Here is a 17,430-nt window from a genome sequence, read left to right as displayed (position 1 = left end):
TTTTATTCTCTTTCTTAAATACACAGCAGCATTAGGACTGGAATCTAGAAAAAGATGTCCTGAATTTTAATCCTCTCTGTGCTTCTTATTAGCAGACAACCTTGGACACATAACTTAAACTTCTTGTGCTTCCATTTCCTCATTTGTAAATTGGGGAAAATAATGGCACTTACTTCACAGAGTTTTCTGTATCAAATGAGATAATATGTGTCAAATACTTAGAAAACTGCTCAGTAAATGTTAGCTCTGTGTCAAGATCTGTCAATTTCAACAGGAAAAAAACCATAATTGCATAATATTTCTTCTAAAACTAACATACTTATTGGAATGGTTGGCTAGGCATCTCTCAGGATATTTTAACCCTTTGAAAGCATTTACTGTATAGAAAAAAAAATAGATATATAATGCATGGAGAAAAGCTTAAGCTTTGCAAATTGCTTCCCTTGTGATTTTAAAGTTATCTTCAATGTTTTTCTAAATTAATTAAAAGTACACTTCACTCCTATGCTATTTAACTCAAAGAAATGTGCAACAGTATAATCATACCATAACTTCTATACAAGATGCTTGAATATAAAATCAAATAAATCATCAATCCCTCTCCTGAGGACCTAGTCACTTCTCTTATCTGGCCTTCCATCCACTTGAGAAATGTCATTTAAATTTATGGAAAGAAACTTTAAAATAATTTGTTTAATCTTTTCAAGTTATAGATTAAAAAATAATAATGGTCAGTAAAAAGTACTTGATTCAGGGAAGTATTTCATCTAGTACTTGATCAAAATTACTTCACCCACTGAGCAAGACAATGGCCAACAGCTGCCCTTCTGCCCAGTCTCTTTTAAAAAATAAATCTTGGGACAGATATCATATGTTTTTGCTCATATGTGGATCTTGAGAAACTTAACAGAAGACCATGGGGGAAGGGAAGGGGGAAAAAAAAAGTTACAGAGAGGGAGGGAGACAAACCACAAGAGACTCTTAATTACAGAGAACAAATTGAGGGTGGATGGGGGGGTGGGGAGAGGGAAAATGGGTGATGGACATTTAGGAGGGCACTTGTTGGGATGAGCACTGGGTGTTGTATGTAAGCCAATTTGACAATAAATTATGTTCAAAAAAATAAAATAAATTTTGGGGCGCCTGGGTGGCTCAGTCAGTTAAGTGTCTGACTTTGGCTCACTCAGGTCACGATCTTGCAGTTTGTGAGCTCGAGCCCTGCATCGGGTTCTCTGCTGTCAGTGAGGAGCCTGCTTCAGATCCTCTGTCTCCCTCTCTCAAAAATAAATGAACATGTAAAAAATCAGTCACTCAATCGTGGGGCACCTGGGTGGCTCAGTTGGTTAAGCATCCGACTTTGGCTCAGGTCATGATCTCAGGTCATGAGTTCGAGACCCACATTGGACTCTCAGCTGTCAGTGTGGCACCTGCTTTGGAACCTCTATTTCCCTCTCTCTCTGCCCCTCCTCCACTTGTGTGCAAGCACACATGCTCTCTCTCAAAAATAAATAAACTTTTAAAAAGATAAAAATAAGCCTTACCTGTGTGTTCAAGAAATATAGGTTTTTATACCTATAATTTTATAACTGTAAATTGAAATCTTAAGACAAAGTAGAAAATAAAAGTAGAAAAGCTTTGACTAAATTAAATCGACCCATGAATCACATTGGTTCAATTCAAACATACTAACATATTATCCAAAATGAAACTACACTTAGAACACTGAGACCATAAACCAAAATTCTGGGTGAAATGGGTTCCCATATCTAAGAATGAAATCCTTCTACCTACTTCCAAGAGTTCATGAAGAGACAGTACATATTCAAAATGATGTGTCTTCCTAGCTATAATATCTGGAAAATGTTAAACTTTTACTTTTAAGTAGCTATTTAAATATTTTAGTTGATGTATACTATATTTAGAAAGTAACAAGAAACTTTGCCAGTGATGAGGACGAAACCCATATTTAAGCACCCATTTTCTCATCACTGATCAAGCAGTTCACCCCTAGAAAGCTGAAAAACAAAAAATCATTATGTAGCGATGGATTCATCCCAGTTTGTCAAATGCTGTTCAACTTTTAAACCATGGACGTCAGTAAAAGAAGTGGAATGTAGCTTTCAAGTCTACAATTTGTAAGGCAACTACTCCACAAAAAGAATGTATTTCTTTTAAAAGTGTTCAAAAGGCGAACACTATAAGCTGTTTTATTTTTACTATATTATGATGCTTATTGGATGAATTTAGAAAAAACAAGTTTAAAAAGGAAACATATGTTGGTATGTCTTAAAATGAAATGTCTTATTCTTACATGGAAAATGAAAAACAACATCACCAGGCTTGGCTTTTTTTGTTTTCCTTTTAGAACTTCAAAATAAAATGCCCGGTAAACATATGACTAGTATTTTCTAAGATTGTTCTGAGTGACATCCTCACTTCATATAGATTGTTATGATTCCTGAGTTGGGGGTAAATGGACATGTTGTCTCTTATGGTTGTTAAAATTCAGAAACTTCCATTTTATTCCGAATATTTTGTACCCAGTCCAGGAGTCTATAGCACATGCTGAGGTAGACAATTTATGATTGTCCAGTTAATCAAATCCACCAAGATGAATGAGAGGTATGAGCCAAGCCTACCAGTCACAGCTTTTTTTGGGGAAACTAAATAAGTTATTACTTGAGTAACTTCTAAATTCCTCTTGATATAAATGATATAGGCATAGTCTCAGAAAAGATATGGGACAGTGAATGAGAAGCTAAAATTTAAATCAAGTTTTACCACTACCATTCATTTAAAATTGAGATTTAATTAATAATCAAAATTTTGTCTGCCTCAGTTCATCTGGGAAAAAAGCATTTACAGATTTATTCCAGCAACAAGATAAGCTATACATACATTATTAACGAATGCTGAAATGTCTCAATAATTTGATAACTTGATAAGCAACGTTTTCTGTGTATTGGGATTATTTGACTAAATTTATTTAAAACACATACAATTTGTGGCACAATTGGACAATTTTAACATAAAAAAATTGTTTTTGTCTCCTGATTTTAGAATAATGTTGGGGCGACCTTAATGATTTATGTCTTTGAAATGATAATTTCTGATGATAATTTCTGTATTTCATGGATGATAAGGAAAAGAAAAACAATGCTAGTTTCTCTCTGTATCACACCAGAAAATTCCTTTTCTTCTGATCTTCATAACTCTGGAAAAATTATTTAAGCTCTTTGTATCTCATTCCCTGCAAAATGATGAAGACAGAGGGGTCCACGGAATATTACTTAATCAGGCAATTGTTGAGATTTAATGAGATAATGAATGAAAAAGTGTATCTAATCACTAGAATACAGTAAACCCTCCTTTAAAGTTGTTATTACCAAAGGAAATAATCATCAAAACTAAAAGGCAACCAATAGAGTGGGAGAAGATATTTGAAAATGACATATCAGATAAAGGGTTAGTATCCAAAATCTATAAAGAACTTATCCAACTCAACACCCAAAAAACAAATAATCCAGTGAAGAAATGGACAAAAGACATGAATAGACACTTCTCCAAAGAAAACATCCAGATGGCCAACCGACACATGAAAAAATGCTCAACATCACTCATCATCAGAGAAATACAAATCAAAACCACAAGGAGATATCACCTCACACCTGTCAGAATGGCTAAGCAACAACAGATATTGGCAAAAGATATTGGAGAAAGAGGATCTCTTCTGCACTGCTGGTGGGAATGCAAACTGGTGCAGCCACTCTGGAAAACAGTATGCAGGTTCCTTAAATATTAAAAATAGATCTACTCTATGACCCAGCAATTGCACTCCTAGGTATTTACCCAAGGAATACAGGTGTGCTCTTTCGAATGGGCACATGCACCCCAACGTGTATAGCAGCACTATCAACAATAGCCAAAGTATGGAAAGAGTCCAAATATCCATCGATGGATGAATGAATAAAGAAGATGTGGTATATACATACAATGGAGTATTACTCAGCAATCAAAAATAATGAAATCTTGCCATTTGCAGCTACATGGATGGAACTAGAGGGTATTTTGCTAAGCAAAATTAGTCAGTCAAAGAAAGACAAATATCATGTGACTTCACTCATATGAGGACTATAAGATACAAAACAGATGAACATAAGGGAAGGGAAGCAAAAATGATATAAAAACAGAGAGGGGGACAAAACATAAGAGACTCTTAAATATGGAGAAGAAACAGAGGGTTGCTAGAGGGGTTGTGGGAGGGGGGATGGGCTAAATGAATAAGGGACACTAAGGAATCTACTCCTGAAATCATTGCTGCACTATATGCTAACTAACATGGATGTAAATTAAAAAATAAATAAATTGTTTTTAAAAAGTTGTTATTAGCTATTTCTTACAAAATAGTACTAAAGTGGCATTTTAGTAAATTATTAATATTATACTTCTGGAACATGAAATACCTAACTAGAAATTCAATGAAATGAAATAAAACACTAGGATTTGGGAAGGCTAAGCATAAATTATAATTAATACCTCATGAATTCTGGGGGGAAAAATCAGCCAGGTAATCTCTCCTACAATTCAACTATACATTAGATTTATGATTTTTTAAATACTATGGTGAAAATAATTAATGAAATTTTTGTAGTGTTTTAAGGTTAATTAAACATTTTACATCTACAATTTCATCCGTTGCTCACAAAAACTACTTCAGTAATCTATTCATGACCTGTTGTTTTATATAAAAATTTGCTTGCTATAATACAAAGTGTCGACAAAATGAAATTTCCATAATATTATGTTCAAAACTGAATTCTTGGGGATATAAAAACAATGAAAGGAAATACATGTATAAACTAAACAAAAATCAATCCAGTTTTCATATTTCTGAGTATAGGATACTCAGAATATCCTATCCTGTGTATATAGGATGTGATATAGGATGCAGATAACATCTTTACATTGAAATAGTTATCAAAATTGCTTATGACTCATGCACAACTGTACAATGCATCAAATCCATAGTCAAGAGTAGTTCTATTTCTTTAAATGGTCACAATATTCAAAAGTTTTAATAGCTGAACAAATGATTTTAACTAAAAGATAGCTATATAAAATGAAATTAATCTTCATGGAAACAGAAGTGGGATGAGAATTAGAAGTTTAGTCATTGCTAATGACTGAAATAATACATGGCCAGAAAAATTTTCTGCAGTATAAGAAACAACATAGAAGGACTTTGGGGATGAAATTTTTACTATGTCTTGGGAAATACACTTACACTTGTAGAATAGAGAAAAATACTTCTAAAACCTGTCAGTCTTTCCAAGATTTACACTGAGCAAGTCAGTAGTGCTTAGTGTTGCTAATAACATGCAACATGAAAGAGAGTTTGACAAAAATTAAACATGTTAGTTTAGGCATTTTTAATGATATTCCATACTATGATGGGCTGATACTTAAGAAGTATATTTGCCCTTTGAATATAAAAAATATATTAATTACCAAATAAATCAGACACTGCTGATAATTACAAAATACCCAAAATTATAGTTGTAATTCTATATCATGATATAAAATTATAATCCAAAAGTAGTCTTGATTTTGCAGTGTACATTTGCATTTTATAGAAAGAAGATTAGCTGCAATGAATGAATGTATAAACTGTAAGAGTTTCAATACAATAATAGCTAACCAATAGTCTAACCTTCACCAGAAATTCTGTTGCCCCCCCCCACCCTAAAAAAATACCTGAATTATAAATTTGGGACAGGGAAAAAGAAGAGTCATTCATTTATTCTACAAATATTTAATGAATGATAACTATTACATAGCTTGGAACTAGGTGCATTTGGTAATACAGGTAGGGCAAAACACAGTCTGAGACTTTAAGGATGTAAACTAGACTTATCATGGTGATCATTTTGCAATATATATAAATACCAAGTTGCTATGAGGTACACCGGCAACTAATATAATGGTATGTGTCAATTTTACCTCAAAACATATCATGCATGTAAATATCTATCCATTTTTTTAATAGAGAAAGTAATAAATAATAGGAGAAAGTGAAAGTATTCAGGTGGGGAAGAAAAAGCCCTAAATATAAACAAGTGGGTATATTGATTAAAATAGGCTTTAAGTTAAAAAAAAATGTTTAATATATGTAAAAAAAAACCCTGCATTGTCATTTTACAAGTTTTCTGATTCACCCACCTATTGTTTCGCTGCTTGATGTTGTAATCACTGGAATGGAAGCTGCTGAATTAGAGAAAACAATGGAAAATAATTAGTTTTGCACAGAGGGAACATTATGTTTCTGAGAACATCTATGGTCATGTATAAAATGGGTCAACTTGAAATTAATGTTTCAAAGAAATTTAATCATATAGGTGGATAGATGTTAAAGTATAAAATTAAAGCTTTCAAATCCATAGACCACAAGTAAAAGGTCAAGAAAACATCATTTTGCATAACATTTTTTCCAAGGTCTTCCTCTAAAGCATTCTTAAAAACAAACAAAACAAAACAAAACAAAAGTCCCCATAAAATGTCATTAGAAAGATATAATAGTGCAAAAAGAAGTTTTGTTTTTTGGGTTGTTTTTCTTTTTTTTTTTTTTTTTTTAAATGCCCTCTTGATTAAGTTGTGGGTGAAGATTATGGCTTACCTGCACCTGAGCTCCTGGTTACCAATGTTATTGCTATACAAAGAAGGAGGCAAATATTTGGAAATGTATGTTAAAATTGTGTTAAAAGACAAAATTAAAAGTATTTATTTAGAGATGTGTTTATATATATGTCTAATGCAAATAAATGATTAAATGTAACAGTTAAATGTATTAATCAGATGTCCACACATTTCAAAACACTTTTTGTAGTCCTTAGGCTATTGCTTTACTACAAATCATTCAATTAACATTGAGATTCTTTGATATTAGTAAAGGATAAGTTGTAAATCATTTTTAAAGACTTTAACATAGAATGCTCTTCAGTAGTAGAATTTTCTTCACTTTCTCCAAATTAGTACGGAGAATGTTCTTTTTAGGATGCATAACCTCTGAATAGGGAAGATGCTCTTCACTAATATTACAACTGGATGTAGACCCTGCTATCTGGCATTTAGGAAATAGAGAATGACAAATTTGAAAAAAAGGGCCAAATTGCTGCATTGCAAATTCACCTTGCTGCTGATTTAGAAGCTAAAAGGCAAACTTTTTTTTTTTTTTTTTACCTGCTTCGGTGCTTAATATGGAGGTAGCTGTTGTAGCTGAAACTGTGTAGGGAAGAAATTATTGAAGAAAAGTAAATTACTTGGATAATTTTACCAGGAAATTTAGTTTAAAAAATCACTTACCATAAACTAAGTGAAAATTTCTAAACCTGTGTTCAGAGGTTGTGACAAAATAATCTCTCATTTAAATAAAAAAAAAAAAATAAACATAAATAATTCTATATATTTATTGTATGTCCCCCCCCCCAAAAGTAATTTTTTCTGTTTTTATCATTTAACCAAAATCTCACAGGAATTTTATAAGGCCTATTTAAGGACCAAGAAATAAAGTTCAGAACCCTGACGTGGGATACCTTAGCTGTAAGTAAGTGATCAATAATAACTAAAAATTTAAATAGCATTTTACAGACAATAACACAACTTTAAATATAGTATCAAAATATAAGGCTTCCAATTTACTTCACGATCTCTTCACTGATATCTCTGAATATCGGTCTACAGGAAATAAAATTCCCCCTGAATCACACAGAACAGGAATACGGTTAAGTGCACTGCAGCAACTCTAACTATGCTTATATTGCCAGTAAGTTGCAAGTCCCAAAGCTAAAATTAGACTGCATTCTGTCAGCGCTCTTCCTGAGTGGACGTGACTGAAACATCCTTGGAGCTTACAGCCAATATAAGAGTTAAGAAAAAGAAAGTAACTTTTTATTTCTATATTTTTAAATTACCTCCCGGTGTAATCATGATTTTAAAATTTTACTCCATGGGAGACCACATTTAACTCATTTTCATTCCACATGTTCCAATTATTATCTAAAAATGTCAAGCTTTGGATGATGATATTTAACTAATAAGCATACATTACCTAATATATGTTCTAATCATATTCCTAGCTGAATACACTAGAGTAAAATGAAATAACATTTTGACAGATTTTCTAGTAACTGTTCATTCTAATTTGAAATTTTTGTATCAGATTTACCACCATATTTTTCACTGGCATAGACTGATGTGAAACTGTAAAGGATTATCCACAAAAAGAAATCAGAGCTACACATTGAAAACCATGATGATTTGGGGCACCTGGGTGGCTCAGGTGGTTAAGCGTCAGATTTCAGCTCAGGTCACGATTCATGGTTCACGAGTCCGAGCCCTGTGTCGGGCTCTGTGCTGACAGCTCAGAGCCTGGAGCCTGCTTAGCATTACGTGTCTCCCTCTCTTGCTCTCGCTCTCTCAAAAATAATAAACATTTTAAAACTTTTTAAAAAAAGAAAACCATGATGATTTTACCTGTGAATGTTGAATTTGTAGGAGCAGTTTCTGAAATAAACATAAGTTACTATTATTGAGAAGAATGAAAAAGGGTGAAAAAGTCTAAAATCTCAAATTGCCAATGAATTATTTGTATCTTGTTTATTTTACTCCCTGCAATTTCTAATACAAACCAGGGAGTAGCTCATATATTTTTTTAAAGCTTATTGAGATTCATCTTTAAGATTTGTTGCTCATGAGTGTTCCCTCAATTATTTAATTCTATCTTATCTAATCCTGACCTTTCAGCTCCATCCCTTCATGAATCTATTTTGAGTGATGTCTTACTGCCTTAATTCCCAGAGCCTACAGATAGGCAAGGGCTTCCATGCAGCAGGAGGACTACCTACTTGCTAGTTGTTGTAAATGCCTTGGCAGCATTGGTTTTGAAATGACACAACATGAACAAATACACAGCAATGGAATTGTCCAAACCACTGAGGGGGGAACAGTTTAAGCCTTAAGTACCTACTCCTTTTGCTGTTGATGATCTGAAAGGATCCCAAACCCCATACCTTGTCTTCCCTAATTCAATTAGAATAAAATGCAAAGACTCACCACTGCACTCCAACTCTCCTGCGATGCAATAGCTGAAAGTTAAATTAAAAAAAAAAAAAAATGAGGTTGAAATTTTAACTCCTACTGGCATACACCTCCCGAATTTGAAACAAAAAATAGTCTAACCATGAGAATCGAAACAATACCAAATAAGGGAACAATAAATAATCACTTCCCCAAAGGACATTTATTTTTTGGTGTACTGTACCACTATTCCTAATCATTTCACTGCAGTGTTCTTGACACCTAAAAAATGCTTTGCAGTCAAGCTGTACAGTTAGTTCTTACATTTTCAGCTTTAAACCTGACATCTTGGCCATGCTGCTCTTGTAGAGACTTCTCCTCTTTGTTTCCATGTCACTGTCTGAAGCCTGTAAACATGATCTTGCATTTATAGAACTAAAACTTTCTTTTTACCTAAAATTACAAGTGACATTTTCTGTTCCTGTTTTCCTCATTATAAGATTTAACAAGCCATTTGTTGACATATGGATTTACTGAAAATATGAAATAACTAGCATTACTGACAGAAAATTGAACCTAATGCTAGCCTTATCATTTAGAAATAGGAAAGCTAAAAATTATACATGTACACTTAATTTTTTTTATAAATGAAAATGCAAGGAACAGAATTGCTTCTTAGAAAGTTAATAGAGAATGTACCATGTTCTTCCACAGTTATCCTGAATCACTCCACCTGCTGGTATGATATCATTATAGAAGCAGCTGCACTCAGATAAACTGACGCATTTCATGGTGTTCTCATCCAGATAAGGAGCGCTATCTGGGCACTTAGCATAACATCCTGTATGAAAGATGACCCATGGTTCATTTCTGTTTACAGAAACTTGTCACATTGCATTATATATTTGTAAAGTTACTTAAATGCCTACATGAACTGAAGTAGATAATAGCAGCTCTTAATAAAAACATATAAATTGTACAGGATTCAGATCTTCTTGCAATGGAATATCAACCTAAGAACTGAGAACTTATACATTTTCACTGATTTATTTTTCTAAAATGTTTCCTGAAGTATTTTAAAATAATTTGCAACTTTAATGATGGTATGATGTTGAATGTAATACAACACTTTGATAAATACATATCTTGAAAAGTGAATGCCAATTCTAAATATCTATTTTTTGTAAGGATAGAGGAAGATCCAGGTGTCATAATGAAATGAGCTGAAAAGATCCCAGAGACTGGGATCTAACACAGAGGTGACTCTGGGAAGTTACTGCATCTTCTTATTTTCTTGCCACTTCTTCCTTTCCAAGATATGAAATGCTAAGAAGAAAGTGCTGTTGACGTGTGGGATATAGTTAATTGGACTATATAATACATTGCATTCTGAAACTACATTCTCAACAAACTATATTGTCTAATGAAAGGTATAAAAATTGACAATGGGACCGAAGCACTGCATTCTCCCCAATGCTTGTCTGTCTTATTAAACAGATAATGTATGTCTAGAGGAAATGTTTCATTTTTTATGTTTATTTATTTTTGAGAGATAGAGAGACAGAGACAGAGCATGAGCGAGGGAGGGACAGAGAGAGAGAGAGAGAGACTCATTATCTGAAGCAGGCTCCGGGCTCTGAGCTGTCACCTGAGAGCCCAGTGCAGGGCTCCAACCCACAAACCGTGAGATCATGACCTGAGCCGAAGTTGGCCACTCAACCGACTGAGCCACCCAAGGGCCCCTAGAGAAAATGTTTCTTATGTAGAAATATTAATGTCATAACAAGTATAAATGCCTATTCGTTAAAGTACAGAATGTGAGGACTGGGGTGGCTCAGTCGGTTAAGCATCTGACTCTTGATTTCAGCTCTGGTCATGATTTCGTGGTTTGCGAGATGGAGCCCTGTGTAAGGCTCTACAGGAACAGTACCAAGCCAGGCTGGGATTCTTTGTCTCTCTCTCTCTCCCCTCACCATCAAAAATAAATAAATAAACATCAAGTAAATGAATGAATGAATATATAAATAAATAGTAAAATGTAAGATTCTGAATTGGCAGAAATAACATTTTCAGTATTCAAATATCAATATAATTCGCACTACTTCATGGATATTACTAAAATTTACCTTACCTTCTAAAAGTGCAGAAAATTTCTGGCCAATAACTTGATCTTTGCAAGTTTTTGCAGTCACTGTACCACAAGGTTCATAGTGCCAACTGCATTCCCCAGGGGCATTGTAATAATCACAGTAGACAGCTGTAATTTAATTGTATCAAATTACTTCCATCTATTATGTAACAATTTTCACCTTTCCCTTTCCAAAGCATTTTTGAATGATATTAACAAATAAACAGACCTAGCGTATGTCATTCTATCTTATCAGGTTCCTTTGGCTTTATCCAAATTGCCAGATAAGCCAAAATAGCTCACAAAAAACGGAGGGGGAGCATATAGGATCAAAACAGCACTTTTCTTTGACACCTCACAAAGTTGGTTTGGGGTAGAAAAGTAAACACTAATTTTCCCATTTTAAGGTATTTTAGGTCATAGTCTAGATTCATAGTTTTACTGTTCAAGACTAAATTGCAAAAATAAATCTCTGGGAAAAGGAGCCTCCTTTAATGTGTAAATAACAGTTCCTGAATGAGGTAACTAAAGATTTCAATATAACACTTTGCATAATAAAGAATAAAATGTGGATTCAATGTCAATATTTCTCATTGTCATATTTTCTCTCGTAATACTTTCCATTAGAAGGGAAAGAGCTGATTTCTACTAAAATTATCACATTCCATATATATCAATATATGTATCAAGACTAGGGCTCTATAAACGTTTTTAAGATAATGTGTAAGGACTTGAACCCAAAGTAGATGAGGTAAATGTTCAAGGATATATGGCTACACCAAGTTAGGTAAACAATTCATTGTTCATCTAAGTATGAATAAGAGATACTTTCCATCAGTATTTAATTTCTCCCGTTATAAGAACTTCAGAAACTCCAACTGAATTTGATGTAGTGTGCCAGGTGCTATACTTTTAAAAAATAGGGATTTTTCCCATTCATGTTCAAAACATATTAACATGTTTTGAAAACTTTCTAGGCACAAGAGTATGTATTTTATAGAAAACATGGAAAGAAGATTGATCACCTAACAAAACAATGCTATCTAATTACCTTTTATAAGAACAACACATGGACCTCACTTACGGCAGAGCTCTGGTTTTCTCCACCTGACACAGACTCCAACCGCACTGCACGCCTCTGCGTACATAGCCACAGCTGTGCAGAATCCCAGGTACTTCCCCTCCATGTCACATGCACAGGCTTCTTCAATGCATGCATCATAGTAGGCATTGGGGTCCACCTAGAGAACACGGCCCATGAGTCTCTGGGAGCAAAGCCTGTGCAGGTCCCTGCTCTCAGAGCCATACTACCTTGCTGTGGCAGTCTCTGAAGGTGCTGTCCCGGATGATCTCACATTTCCGCACAGCCCAGGCCTTACAGTACGGGTTTGAGTCACACGGGAAAGCTTGAGCTACTGTGTCTGAACATTCTTGACTGGTTTTCCAGCTATTTCCAAATTCCAGTGCTCCAGCAGCTACTGATGAATATCGTGTTGTGAAGTCATCCTTGAGATCACCATTGTTATTTCCACAAAGACCACATACTTTGCCCTGTAGAGATCCGAAAGGGAAGTTAACAAGTAGGTTGTAGTAGGGATATAGATATATGAAGAGATGAGATCAGAAGGGAAAATTAACAAGTGAGTTGCACTATAGTGGTATACAGAGACAGAAACGTAAAGATGTTATGATCATGTATAGTATCATAGATCTATTTTATTTTATTTTATTTTGTATTTTATTTTATTTTTGAAGAGAGAGCACGTGACAGGGGGAGGGGCACAGGGAGAGGGAGAGACACTCTTAAGCAGGCTCCAACTCAGCATAGAGTCCATGCGGGGCTCGATCTCATGACCATGAGATCATGACCTGAGCCAAAATCAAGAGTCAGACACTCAAGCCACTGACTCGCCCAGGTGCCCCCCTTTTTTTTTTAAGTAGGCTCCATACCCAACATGTTGTTTAAACTCACAGCCCTGAAATCAAGAGTTGACATGCTCTGCTGACCGAGTCAGCCAGGTGCCCCCACCATAAATCCATTTTAAATTCCAAATTTTAGAAGGAAATTAAAATCTGTGGATAAGATCCTGGTACTGTTTAACCCAAGATATCGTATATCACAATGACCTAGTATCAAATAAGATAAATGCATTAAGAATTATTAAAAAATAATTATATTCACTAGCTTCAAATCATACGTGAGTAGACTCTTAGGCTCTTAGAATTTTTGTTCTAAGAAACATATTTAATCCTATATATTCACCAGCTACCTTAAAATTGTATTATGCAATAATCTCAAGTAACCAAATATGGTTAAACTAGAACGCTTCAGGTTTATTGCATTTAGTTTTCACCAGGTCCTATCATCTTTGATTACATTTCTTATTTCATCATAAGGTTGAACAGTTGTGGAAGGCTTATTCTATGAAAGAAACTACCACTCTCTCACTTTCCACTGATGAATTGTCTCTACTTCTCAGAAACAGAAATTATTTTGTTTTTTCCCGTTAATCACTTATTAGTGATATACATACATTCCAGTGTGGATCCAGTATAACAGAAACTCTTGTATTCTTGTCCCAAATTATGGTTATTCCATTCAAAAATTTCAGAATCAAGTACAGGCCAACAGTATGTACAGAATATGTATTTCCATTGATTTCACATTCCTTACTTTCTGTAGTTTTGGCTGCTGTTACTTTCCCATCATGCAGAACAACATTCTGATCCTATAAATTAAAAGACAGACTTATGATAACATCAGTTTTATCTGGCCACTCATAATCTGAGAGAAAAAATATATAAAGAGAAACAGTACCATACCTGAAAAGCAACTATGATTTTTCTTGAGCATGTAAGCCCATTTTCACAGCATGGGACGCTTTCAGTTAAGAGACGGAATGTGCCATTTTCACGACCACAATAATCCTTTAAAAGTAAATTATCATAATACTTTATAAATATCAGGGACGTGGAACTCAATTACAATATTTGCATCAGACAAAGAATTCTTAGACAGTGATACCTTAAACTCAGTAAATTACCATATGCTGTGTTATGGAATGTCCAGAAGACAATAATTTAACTGCATATATGGAGAGGTAGCCCTCCCTGGCTGAATCCAACCTAGTTAATTTACTTTCACTCAGTCCTTTTGTAATATTTTATAAAAGTTTAGAATTATAACCTATTACATAAGTATTTAAATTATATAACATGGCTTATAATCATTGATTTATTTCTAGGCTCTGTACATAACTAGATAAAGTTGTTTATTTCCCCTCACCGATTTTTATGAAATGTGCATAAATATAAAACAATATAAATTTAAAGCATAAAACAATCCAAATTTCAGGAAATTAGATATTTTTAGGAAGCAGCTTAGCAGCATGTAACAAGTGTGAACTCTGGAATCACACAGATCTGGTTTTGAATACGACATTTTCTACTTAGTTCATGTTGCTTAACCTCTCTAAGCCTCAATTTCTTCATCTGCATCATAGGAATAATAATATCAGTCTTTGAGTATTGCAGTGATTAAATGTAATCAATTTGCTTTGGCAAAGAAGCACTCATAAAGTGGTAACTGTCGTTGCTGATACCACTGTTGTTAAATATCTAGCATTCATTGAGCACTTAGTATGTGCTCCAATATTTGCCCAAATTCGGTTTCAAGGGAGCTGTTTCCATCCCCATTTTATAGATAAGGAAACGGAGACACAGAGGGCTTAAGGAATGTGCCCAAAGTCACACATCAGTGAAAGGGTAGAGCCAAGATTGAAATCTAGACCTACCGCCTCCCAAGTCAGCATGGTACTGTTATACTGCACTGTCTTTGAGAAAGACTTAAGGGGCCATTTGTTTAAATTTCACATTTTGAGTATAAAATTCTCCAGAGAGCATCTGCAGATAAATAATAATTATTAAGTATAGAAGAATTGTGATAAAACACACTAGTAATTACCTCAAGAAATGAATACTGGCAGAGACCATCAAAGCTGTAACTTTTTCCATCAAAAGTTCTAACATGACCTTCCCCATAGATATGGCAGGTGGTTTGACATTCATTGTGTGTACAGCTCCAAGACCCTTTTATGCAAGTACTAAAAGAAAAAAAATGATAGAGTGAGGTAATTATATTATGCCAAGATTCACATTCTCACACTGTTTTTGTAAAGAAGCACAAAACCTTGTTTTGTATTGACTTAAATTTGGCAGTTGTCTTCATTATATCATGTTAACCATAGAAAATGTCAAATAAAGGTTCTATTTCATAAAATATAGCCTAGAGAATATAGTCAATAATATTGTAATAACTTTGTATGGCAACAGATGGTAACAACACTTATTGTGGTGAGTGCTGCATAGTGTATACAATTGTTGAATCACTAGGCTGTACACCCAAAACTAATAAAATATTGTATGTCAACAATACTTCAATAAAAAATAAAATAATAGTTTCTATTTAAAAAATAGCATGTTAACTCTATTTTACCATTATTCTTCAAATACCTCAAAGTATGACTTCTTTCCTATAAAATAAGAGCAGACTATACTTTCTAATATCCAAAACATATGAAATAGTCTTTTATTTTTTAAGGTTTTAATTTAAAGTTGATTTATTTTGAGAGAGACGGAGAAAGAGGCAAAGAGAGAGGGACAAAGAGAGAATTCCAAGCAGACTCTACACTGTCAGCACAGAACCCAAGCAGAACTCAAACCCACAAAATGCAAGATCATGACCTGAGCCAAAACCAAGAGTTGTCGCTTAACCAACTGAGCCACCCAGGTACCCCTATAATAATTCTTTATTATGCACCATTTGTTGCAGCCAACCGAGGTAACACTTCCCTGGTCATACTCCTGTCCACCAAAAGAACATGGGCAGTCTTCAGGAAAGATACAGTTTCCTTTAGAATTTCGAACCATGCCAATTGGACAGTAGCACCCACGTTTGCAAGGCAAGTTCTCCTATGGGAACAAATATAAAATATACATCATCAGGTGCTGCTGTAACATGTCACATTATCAGCATCCATTTACCATGCATAAATACATACCAAGTATCCATTTAGAGCCAACATTTGACAAGTCAAAATAACACACAATAAATATGACCTTCGAATTCTTTTTCACTGATGTTTTGGTTGGCTTCTATCCTGACACAATGAAAAGTTTCAAAAAGTTTAACTGCAAAGCCATGTTCCTTACATCAAAACTAGGTATGTTCCGAGTGCTACAGGTACTGTCAACTCTTCTCTGTGCCTTCGGGTCCCTGCAGTCAACAAATTCAGTCCCTCCGGAACAATTCTCTGCAGGATGAAGGAAGTTGTTAATCAAGGGCCTCTTGATGTGCTTCGTTGAACCCAAGTAGATATTGTAAACTTAAGTTATGATTTCAACACTTACGTAGGGTTAAATCAATGGGAGTCTGGCAAAGAAGAATTCCATCCCGACAGACACTGGAAATAGAAGAAAATTACATTTAAACATCAAACTTCAATGACAACTTCTTAATACACTGTTAGAGAAACTTTTACCCCTCATTCACAAGTTTTATCCAAGTAGATGGATGAGGCACACTGCCCAGAAATAACACGCACCCAGTTATAACATGCAGCCTTGTGCATATTATAGGAATATACAAGCAAGGTTCTATGGATATCAGAGAACACATGAAAAGGATGGCTGTATCTTGATGGATGAATTAGATCCAACAGATAACTGCTCATTAGATACAAAGCTGTGATGCAGGAAACAACAAGGTATGTTCCAATGACTTGTTTGGATAGAAAGCAGTAAGCAGGATATGGAGAAGTGGTAAAAGCAAGGCAGGGCCAGATTTTGGATGGTCTTAAATGACGTGCAAGCTTACATCTATTCTTCAGGCAACTGTCACCATTAAAGCTCCTGAGCAAGTAAGTGGGACAATCAGAATAATGCTTCACGTTAGTCATTATAGAGGTAGTGCAAGAAATATGAGACACAGAGACAGGGCAAAGAGCAGCCAACTTAACCATCATGGTAGTGATGGGGATCTGAAATAGGGTAATGATAAAGGGACCATAATTTGGAGGCGGTAGCCCAGGTTTCACTAAAAAGGTAATCTACCTACTGATTCCTCAACATCTACAGAGAAAGTATCATGATCAAACCCCAACCAATGTCTTGTGTGCTGTAATAGAAAGAGTTTTTTTACCTATGCTTTCCTTTTAAATGGCCAAGAAAAA

At 34.5% G+C, this 17,430-nt stretch overlaps 1 protein-coding gene across 1 annotated transcript in view; it reads right to left on the bottom strand.

The window, feature by feature from the left end:
* The window catches only part of MUC19 (mucin 19, oligomeric), a 116,487-nt gene that overhangs the window by 64,743 nt on the left and 34,314 nt on the right, over positions 1-17,430 (bottom strand). Inside the window, 15 exon segments of the mRNA XM_042993686.1 lie at positions 6,220-6,264; positions 6,674-6,706; positions 7,237-7,278; positions 8,530-8,559; positions 9,109-9,140; positions 9,772-9,913; positions 11,204-11,329; positions 12,285-12,441; positions 12,512-12,751; positions 13,735-13,929; positions 14,024-14,128; positions 15,165-15,303; positions 16,020-16,171; positions 16,412-16,512; positions 16,610-16,662. Coding sequence (XP_042849620.1) covers positions 6,220-6,264; positions 6,674-6,706; positions 7,237-7,278; positions 8,530-8,559; positions 9,109-9,140; positions 9,772-9,913; positions 11,204-11,329; positions 12,285-12,441; positions 12,512-12,751; positions 13,735-13,929; positions 14,024-14,128; positions 15,165-15,303; positions 16,020-16,171; positions 16,412-16,512; positions 16,610-16,662 — 1,592 coding nt within the window.

Source organism: Panthera tigris, chromosome B4, assembly GCF_018350195.1.
Source record: "Panthera tigris isolate Pti1 chromosome B4, P.tigris_Pti1_mat1.1, whole genome shotgun sequence".
Classification (NCBI taxonomy): Eukaryota; Metazoa; Chordata; class Mammalia; order Carnivora; family Felidae; genus Panthera; species Panthera tigris.
Note: the sequence above shows the minus strand (reverse complement) of the source record. Positions and strands in the feature narration are given on the sequence as shown.